Source organism: Gadus chalcogrammus, chromosome 15 (assembly GCF_026213295.1).
Source record: "Gadus chalcogrammus isolate NIFS_2021 chromosome 15, NIFS_Gcha_1.0, whole genome shotgun sequence".
Lineage (NCBI taxonomy): Eukaryota > Metazoa > Chordata > Actinopteri > Gadiformes > Gadidae > Gadus > Gadus chalcogrammus.
The window spans coordinates 2,628,490-2,638,076 of NC_079426.1; the positions used below are offsets into that span (position 1 = coordinate 2,628,490).

General features: G+C 49.8%; 1 protein-coding gene across 11 annotated transcripts in view; it reads right to left on the bottom strand.

Moving 5' to 3' along the window:
• Positions 1–9,587, bottom strand: part of dst (dystonin) — a 122,788-nt gene that overhangs the window by 4,428 nt on the left and 108,773 nt on the right. For 9 of the 11 annotated variants that reach the window (XM_056609442.1, XM_056609441.1, XM_056609440.1 and 6 more), the window contains 11 exons: positions 9,422–9,550; positions 8,113–8,256; positions 7,561–7,749; positions 6,939–7,068; positions 6,048–6,211; positions 5,211–5,373; positions 4,791–4,945; positions 4,622–4,696; positions 4,436–4,453; positions 1,861–1,978; positions 134–247 (listed from right to left, as the gene is read on the bottom strand). In XM_056609442.1, coding sequence (XP_056465417.1) covers positions 134–247; positions 1,861–1,978; positions 4,436–4,453; positions 4,622–4,696; positions 4,791–4,945; positions 5,211–5,373; positions 6,048–6,211; positions 6,939–7,068; positions 7,561–7,749; positions 8,113–8,256; positions 9,422–9,550 — 1,399 coding nt within the window. The remainder of the gene's footprint in view (positions 1–133; positions 248–1,860; positions 1,979–4,435; positions 4,454–4,621; positions 4,697–4,790; positions 4,946–5,210; positions 5,374–6,047; positions 6,212–6,938; positions 7,069–7,560; positions 7,750–8,112; positions 8,257–9,421; positions 9,551–9,587) is intronic. The other 2 variants (XM_056609451.1, XM_056609443.1) reach the window with 1 other exon arrangement.

A 9,587-nucleotide genomic window follows, 5' to 3' on the forward strand; every position in this document is an offset into this window, starting at 1 on the left:
CCAAGCACCAAGCAGATGTTTGTGGTGATGACGACGAAGACACCCATGAGTACTTACACACCCCTAAGGCACACGCACACCCGGGCACACACACACACACGCGCAAGCACGGTGGAGGTGCAGACACACATACCGCTATTGGGGTCATGGAGCACGGTGAGTAAGTTTGAGATTTGCCAACCTAAAGGAGACTGAGTTATGGAGGAGTTTGATTCCGAGCGCAGCATTTTGCTGCCGTGGTGATGCACTGGAGAGGGAGGGGGGGGGGGGGGGGGAAACGGACACAGCGCACCGGTCAACCAACAGGAAGGAGAACAGGGGGCATGTCGAACACATTCATAGTACTGACGACTGACTGGGTGCGAATAGGACTTCAGCGGGTTGACAACTGAAGCACGGACAGAACGTATGCAGGTGTTGGCATGTGTTGCTATTAGTGCGTTATAGAGGAATTGGTTGTGTAGTTGGCATTACATTACCCCAGGTTACTGCATGTTATAATCATTAACTGTGCAATTAAAAGTGTACAATAAAACAAAAAACATAAAAATAAAAAATAAATAGATAGTGAGTGGTGATAATCATATTATTCCTGTAAATATTTTTTCTTTAGTAAAAAAGTTCCTTCCCTCTCCAAATGACTCAAATGCCTGACTAGTGACCAGTATTACAATTTCAAACATAGCACGTTTGTGCTAGCTTAGCCTTTCCAGAACAGACCTCCTGTTGTCTCTTGATGTCAAGCAAGAAAATGAAACCGTGAGTGAGAAAGAGGAAGATTAGCTGCAAAGAAGTTTCTTCCTCGGATATGGACAATGTCATAAATAGTGTAACAACATTTAAACCCTCTATAACCGGGGCCTAAAATGTCCTTGAAACAGTGAAAGGCCTTGGAGAGAGGGAATACAATTCATTTGACATTTGGAAATATGAACATTGTAAAAATATAAACAAACATTAATTATCGCTCAAATATCAAAGCATTTAGTTTAAAAGATTATGTAAAAATCATAGGGTAATTTTGTGTACAACCTGATCATCAGGTCATCGATTTAACAGATACGAAAAATGGAGAGTATTAAAAACGTCATCGAAATTATGCATTTGTGCATTTTTTTTTTTACAGGCGAATCAGGATATCACATGACAATCCTGAGCCACTGAGAATATACTGAGGGATCCTGTCCATCCTATTCTTAATTTACTGCGATACAGCAGTAAATTAGATCATCTATCGCAACACAACCATCAGATCGATGACGTCCATTTGCTGACCGTAGTCTCTCTCTCTCCCTCTCCCTCTCCCTCTCCCTCTCTCTCTCTCTCTCTCTCTCCCTCCCCCCCCTCTCCCTCTCTCTCTCTCTCTCTCCCTCTCTCCCCCTCTCCCCCTCTCCCTCCCTCTCCCTCCCCCCCTCTCCCTCTCTCTCTCTCTCTCTCTCTCTCTCTCTCTCTCTCTCTCTCTCTCTCTCTCTCTCTCCCCCTCTCTCTCTCTCTCTCTCTCTCTCTCTCTCTCTCTCTCTCCCCCTCTCTCTCTCTCTCTCTCTCTCTCTCTCTCTCTCTCTCTCTCTCTCTCCCTCTCTCTCTCTCTCTCCCTCCCTCCCTCCCTCCCTCTCCCCCCTCCCTCCCTCCCTCCCTCCCCCCCCCTCCCTCCCCTCCCCCCCTCCCCCTCCCTCCCTCCCTCTCCCTCTCTCTCTCCCTCTCCCTCTCTCTAATGTCTCATCTTAAGGTATCTATCCTCTCATCTATCTATCCTAATCTCCTGCCACTGTTTCCATGAGAACAGCCCCGCCCCGGCCGTGTGAGGTCTCACTCGGGGTCACACGCGGGGTCCCACGCGGGGTCACGAGGGGGTCAACGTACCGCGGCAGGGGTCGTTCTTCACCAGGAACTCGTCCAGGGCCATCCAGCCGCCGCCCACCCGCACCATCACCGTGCTGCGCAGGATCCGCACCAGACGCAGCTGCTGGGAGTCTCCGAACTAGAGGGGGGAGGGGGGGAGGGAGGGGGAGGGAGGGGGGAGAGAGGTGTTCAGGGGGGAGAGGGGAGGGAGGGGGGAGAGAGGTGTTCAGGGGGGAGAGAGGTGTTGAGGGGGGAGAGGGGGAGGAGAGGGGGAGAGAGGTGTTCAGGGGGGAGAGGGGGGAGGGAGGTGTTCAGGGGGGAGAGGGGGAGGGAGGTGTTCAGGGGGGAGAGGGGGAGAGAGGTGTTCAGGGGGGAGAGGGGGAGGGAGGTGTTCAGGGGGGAGAGGGGGAGAGAGGTGATCAGGGGGGAGAGGGGGAGGGAGGTGTTCAGGGGGGAGAGAGGGAGAGAGAGCAGCACAGGGGAACGCGTGAAATCAGTCCGTTGTTTGATCCACTCGGAAATGAAAAGCAATGGAAGACACCGGACACAAGACACAGGACACAAGACACAGGACACAAGACACAGGACACAAGACACAGGACACAGGACGGGCCCCGGAGGGACGGACACGTCACGGCGAGGCAGACTGGTGTCGTGCCAAACATTCACAGTAGCGTCGAGGTGGTTTGTGTGGTTTGTGACGTTCGCATGCAGAAATAAAAAGGCCTTCGCAGGCGGAGTGCACAGGTGACAGGTGGGATCTCAGCCGGGGTATGGATGGAGCTGCTTTTCCCATGCCACGCCAAAACAGACACAACAAACAACTATTGTTCAAGACACGTGGTTACGCAAGGTCTATCCAACTGTCACATTAGCTGTGTAAAAGGTGATATTTCAGATATTGGTAACATCAATTATGTATTTTTTTAAGATTATATCATCATCCTCTTTCATATGAAATATGAAGAAATATTAATTTGATCTCCCTCTCTTAATCTTATCACCACTTCCCATCTTGCATCCTACTAGTTCTGTAGGAAAAGGTTGCAGTAATGTAGTCCACCAGATGGGGGCACTACTGCACAACTAATTTACTCTACCGAAGCACTTTCTATCTATGCTGTGTCTGAACTGGAGAGGCCGGTTTTAATGAGATGGAGAGCGAGCGAAGCAGCCAGTTGGATATGACATCGAGCATTGGACCATTTGGAAGTGCACACAATAATAATCACGGCTGCATGCAATCTGTATAAGACAATAAAACAATAAGGCACGTCACGATACACCGATCAAATAAAGACTCAAAGCACAGGACAATCTCCAGCAAGCGGGTACTGAGTCACACATCATTCTACCGACTCCCAACGACTCTGAGGATGCACTGCACGATGCAGAAACCAATGAGACACTGAGAACAACGATGGGCAATGGAGTCTCACAACGAATAACTCTTGTCTTATCAACCACGGTGTAACACACATACATGACCACACACTGATGAGCTCCAGAGAGATGCCTACAACAGTCCTCATTGGACCAATCCCATGTATATATCGATATGATTGTTTCCAAATAAATGATTTTAATGCCACTGGTGATTTTGTTTGTGATCGGGGGACATTTAAAAGTAATGACGTTTAAATAAATGATCCGGAGGTAAATAAAAAGGCACAATAAATATCTTGAAGGACAACCATTTACCAGGATACAGCTTTCCATGACGTGTAGGTGCGGGGACAGATTTTGACTTTCCCTGTTTGCTAGTGCCTCATCGCCGATTACCGAGTCATGTAAGCAGTGAACCAGACCAAACTGTTAAGAGAATAATGTCATTGAGGTGTGAATACAAATGCACTGCATAGATGTCGACATGAAACATAGACCTGTGTGACACACACCACCACTGCCACTAGATTCCTATCGCTGACGACCCAACGGTCCATAACCCAACAGGCTTCAGAAAGCATGTGACCCCCCCCCCCCCCCACCCCCCCACCCCCCAATGGCAGAAATGAATCGCCTTTTGCAAACATGCAAACACTCTCCCTGCTGCCAAAGAAATGAAGTACATATTAACATGAAAAGCAATAAAAGGAGAAGCAAGCAATACTTAAAGAAAGCATATGCTGCCCAAATAGGAAAATATATAAATAAAAGGTGTCAGTTGTAAAGAAAGGGAAAACATAGGCCAGCCATTTGAGAGTTCAATCATTCCCATTGCTCAGTAAGCCTTAACAAGCCAAGCACACGCAAAGCGTTAAGTTCTAAACTGCCTGACAGTTAGCATGTTCTGGAATGTGGTTGGCTTTGTAGCATTAGCATTTTTCCTGAAACTCAAAAGCAGGTATATGTATAAACATTTTTTTCTACCTTAAAGCTGGAAAGCGATTCCAATTTAAATTGTATTGACATCCTAAATCATTTAAAGTCCATCTACCTGAGAGTTTGTCTACCTCTGAGTTTCATTGTAAAATAAAAGTAAGTAGTCTTCATACAAGAAAGGTTAATAGAAAAATGAAAGCAGGAAAAAAGTAAGGAAGTAAATCTAGTAAGGCCCACAGAACACACAGAAGACAAAGACATGGTTTATATGTACCTGGTTTCCAAGGTAGAACTGGGAAAGACAAAATAAAACATAAATTAGAGTCATGAAACTATCATCAGAAACACAAGAGTTACCTTCATAATCTTTCACGACTGTAGAAATGTTATCTCTGATCATGTTACAGGGGTGCATAATAACAGTAATTAAAACGACTAGATTAGAATTAAATATTCGTACCCGATATTTGTTCGCTCCGATTTGTTCCACTTGGAATCTCTTAGGACATTTACATTTCGCCACTTGACGCGTGACCTGCAATACAAGAAATGTCAGTTAGAGGCAAGAACAACGCTGCTTGACAAAGCGTCACCATCGTTATGTTTAGTACCGCCGTTTTTCCCGTTACCTCGTCCTCGATCTTGTCGGCGTCCGTTAGCGGTTTGTACGCCTCCTTGTTGGGGTGCAGCGCCGCCACAAACTCGTAGTAGTCGATGAAGCCGTCGCCGTCGCGGTCGAAGATGTCCGCCACCGCGCTCATCTCCAGACGACTGGTCGGGAATCCTGGGAAATCCGACCAAAACAACCACGTCACGAGAGAACCCTACCTACCTGTGTGACTGACTGAGTGAGTGAGTGAGTCTGTGAGTGAGTGAGTGAGTGAGTGAGTGAGTGAATGGGTGAGTATCTGTGTGTGTGAGCATCTGTGTGTGTGTGTGTGTGCCTCTATCAGTGTGTTTGTGTGTGTGTTAGTGTGTGTGTTAGTGTGTGTGTGTGTGTGTGTGTGTTAGTGTGTGTGTGCGTGTGGATGGGGTGTTCCTGGACTTACTGGAGGAGAGGATGCCCTCGATGAACTCCTCGCGGGTCACCTTGCCGTCCTGGTCCTTGTCGATGCGTCTGAAGAAGTCCATGACGCGCGACTTCTTGTGGTTCATCCAGCGCATGTACTTCTTCCTCCACACGTCAAAGTCAAAGTTGTCAAACTCCTTCAGCTGTGGAGCGCAGAAACAAAATGGCGTTCGTAGGAGTCGGCGGCTGGAAACTGTAGGGGGTTGGGACCCATCGCCAAAAGGTTCTCTGATCAATCCCCAATGGCCGCGTCTACCGGTAGGCCTCTTAGACCTAGAGGACGCTGCCTAGCCCCTACCTGCTTCTGAATGATTCGTACCTGAAGATTTACATTTGGATATAGATAAAAGAGTAATAACTCACTCACGAAGGTTAGCGTTAAAAGACACAGAAAAGAACACTTGATGGCATCGAGATATCGATTTTCGATGTTTTCTATCTATTATAATTTCTTTCTTTTTTTCTTTTTTTAAAGGTCCCGTGGCATGCCACCAAGTGTGGTGTGATTAGCCGCTACAAGCCGTTTTGGAAATCTGCCCCTTATGACATCACATCACAGGTGGGCGTGACCACCTAGATGTGTGCTTGTAACAGCTAATCACACCACACCTGGTGGCATGCCATGGGACCTTTAAGATTGATTTTTGCATTTTTATGCTTTATTATAGAGTGAGATAATTAGGAAGGTAGGAGGACCACAGGCAAAAAATCAAACCCTGGTCGCATTTAGGACTCAATGGTACGCTCTCTACCCGCTGAGCCAACGGGGCACCCCCAATTCCTTTCTCTACGACCTCATTCCCAGTTCTCCCAGTACCTCCTCTAGCCGGTCCAGGGCGTCGTTCAGCTTCCTCCTGCGGTCCAGCGCCAGCAGCCACACCTGCTGCCACTTGCTGACCAGCAGGTTGACCTGCGGGTTCTTGGTCTCGAGGGGCGTCTGGCTGGCCGCCTGGTACAAGGCCTGCGTGGGAGAGCGCTTCCCTGCACGGAGAACCAGGAAAGAATCGCGACGCGTGAGGGGACCCTCAGCAGGTAAAGACGCCCACTGATCCCACAGTGTTACACGGCTGCGGCAGGTGGTTCTCTAAGTATTTACGTTTCTGGGTTTGGCGACCGCGGTCCGCCAAATGTGGCCGAAACTCAACACCTCAGCGAGATCGGCCACACTAAAAAAAACGTGGTGATGTGTTGTACACGTCGTTTCATCTCATTGTACGATGTTTTTACGTGACGCACTTTGAGTCTGTCTCGTGTATGAAAAGTGCTATATCAATAAAGTTTCCTTGCCTTGCCTACACATGCAAACCTCGTCCTCAGGTCACTGGCTGACCCAGGGACGAGCGGTGGCTATCGGACCCAGAGCCAGTATAACCCCCCCCCCCGTCTTTATATCATTGAAGGACATCATGTAGGGTACAGGAGCAGGACAGAGACCCCCGTTACGGATGACATCATGGCAGGAGCGAGGGGGGGGGGGGGGGGTGGGGGTTAATGGTATAATGCTGACAAATTGAGGATGTTGTGTCATCCGGAGGTCCGCACAACACCAGATGTCTGAGGTCAAGGCCTTCCACTGGAGGTGGCGTGTGTGTGTGTGTGCGTGTGCGTGTGCGTGTGTGTGTGTGTGTGTGGGTGTCTGTGTGTGTGCGTGTGCGTGTGCGTGTGTGTGTGTGTGTGTGCGTGCGTGTGTGTGTGGGTGTGTACTCACGGCCTGGTCTTCCCTTCTCCAGCACGGGGATCTGGGACTGGACGGCCGGCTCTGCAGCATTCTTGCGTTTGTGTGTCTTGGTGATGATGTCAACATCTGGTTGCTTCCTGGTCATTTCCTCCATGAAGGTCTGTTGGGGGGGGGGGGGGGGGGAGAGGAAGGGGGGGTAAACCAACCACCACTCTTGTTCCAACGGAAGTGGATCAACTGCTTTAAAATAGCCGACCAACTGTGAACTGTGAAGCAGTAGAAATGCACAGAATGATTGAAAACTGCACGTGCACAATAATACAGCCCAGTGTATGAAATACATAGAGGCTTGAAATCAACACGGCAGAGGGAGCCGCGAGCCAACGTTAATCCGTTCCACCCCATGTTTAGCATTCGTTGTCACCATAGCAACAACACAGCACCTGCCGCGGTTGCATTTATCAGGAAAAGAGTATAAGTACGCATCAGTACGAGCACTTTGAATTCACCACAGAAGAAGAAGCCTTCTCTGCACGGATCTCATTCAACACATTGTTCGGCATCTCCGACGGTCACACACTAGCATCCCAACCCCCGGCCCCCCCAGTGGGCGTTGAGGGCCCCCGACCCCGGACCCCCGGCTGAGCTGTACCTGGTGCTGGGCGATGAGGCCCTTCACCTCCTCCAGCTCCGGGGGCAGAGCCTCCTTGTCCTTGGCGTCCAGGCTGCTCTCGGCCCACTGCAGCCAGGTCAGCAGCCCCTTCAGCAGCTCCGCCGTGGCCTGCTGCTCCTCCAGCGCCGTGGCCAGACGCTGCTGGTGCTGCCGCGCCCAGGCCTGGACCTGGACCGGGGGGGGAGACGGGGGGGAGACAGGGGGGGGGAACGGGGAGGGGGGGTCGGCTACGTTAGGCTTGTCTATTGGGTGGGGGGCCCGAGCAGAGGAATCGGTGTTAGGCGTTGAACTTGGTTTCCGTTGAACAACTACGACTAAATTCTATAGAAGTGGGGACATAATTATACATTTTATTTTGCATGGTTTTCGTTGAGTTATGGACATCGTTTCGATTAAATATACACAAAAATATAATTATTGGAAATGAATGTGTAATTATTGTATTCGGTCTCCCCCCCCCCCCAACCACTCAATCCCCCCCCAGGACGGCCCCCGGGGGGGGATTGAGTGGTCCTGGTGCTGTGAGCTGACCTCTTCGAAGCGGGCCTTGATGATGGTGTTCCAGTGCTTGATGGTGGTGATGGAGTCAGGGTGGCAGATGGTCAGGATGTCCTCTCCCAGGCTGGTGGCCTTGTTCAGAGCCGCCCTCTTCTCCTCCAGCTTCTTCATGAAGCCCTGCGCACCACATCGTAGCGTCACAGCAGAGCCCAGACAGCTAACAGACTTCTGTACGCTAGCAACGGGTTCTCGTCACTGACACTGAATAACAAAAACCCTGACATCGTTTAAAAAAAAAGAGTGCCAAGATCTGTTGTTTAACTTCTCACGGCAAGAAATGCCTCTGGGAGCAGAGAGAGAAAACGCTATTTTCATTTGAGATGAGATCACGGTTGAAAATAAATACAGGGTCGAACTTTGGCAGTGGGGAAGGAGTGTGAGACGAGTGCCCTGATACAAACAGACGTATCAGCGCCATGCGTCAGGGTACGCTTCAGCATTCAGGGTTACTTCACCAGGGAGGAATGACCTGTGTCCCCCCACGCGATGACATAGTGGACATTCTTATCTTAATCGATGATCTGCATCAAAGCCTTGTTGATGCTACAAACTGGCATGACACAACATGACATCACCGCATCATGTTTTGAACTAGACGCTCTATTATATAAACTAGCCGCTTCGTGCTATGAACTAGACGTTTCGTGATATGAACTAGCTGCTTCATGATATGACCAAGTAACTTCATGATAATGACTGGATGTTTTGTGATATGAACTAGATGCATCATGATATGAACTAGCCTCCTAATGCTATGAACTAGCCACTTCATACTATGAACTAGCCACTTCATCATATGACCTAGCCTCCTCATGCTATGACCTAGCCTCCTCATGCTATGAACTAGCTGCTTCATGCTATGAACTAGGCGCTTCATCATATGACCTAGCCTCCTTATGCTTTGACCTAGCCTCCCATTGCTATGACCTAGCCTCCACATGCTATGAACTAGCCACTTCATCATAGGACCTAGCCTCCTCATGCTATGACCTAGCCACCTCATGCTATGAACTAGCCGCTTCATGCTTTGACCTAGCCTCCTCAAGCTATGACCTAGCCTCCTCAAGCTATGACCTAGCCTCCTCATGCTATGACCTAGCCTCCTCATGCTATGACCTAGCCTCCTCATGCTATGACCTAGCCTCCTCATGCTATGACCTAGCCTCCTCAAGCTATGACCTAGCCTCCTCATGCTATGACCTAGCCTCCTCAAGCTATGACCTAGCCTCCTCAAGCTATGACCTAGCCTCCTCATGCTATGACCTAGCCGCTTCATGCTCACCTCATGTTGCTCTATCAGCGCGCGGAGGGCGTCCTCGTCATCAGGCAGGCTGCCATGGAAACGCAGGCTCTGTTCGGCCTCAGCCAGCCACTCCAGCAGAATGTGAACGGTGGAGTGGAACTCCTCCGCCTGGAGCCGGGGCAGAGGGCAGAGGGCAGAGGTCACG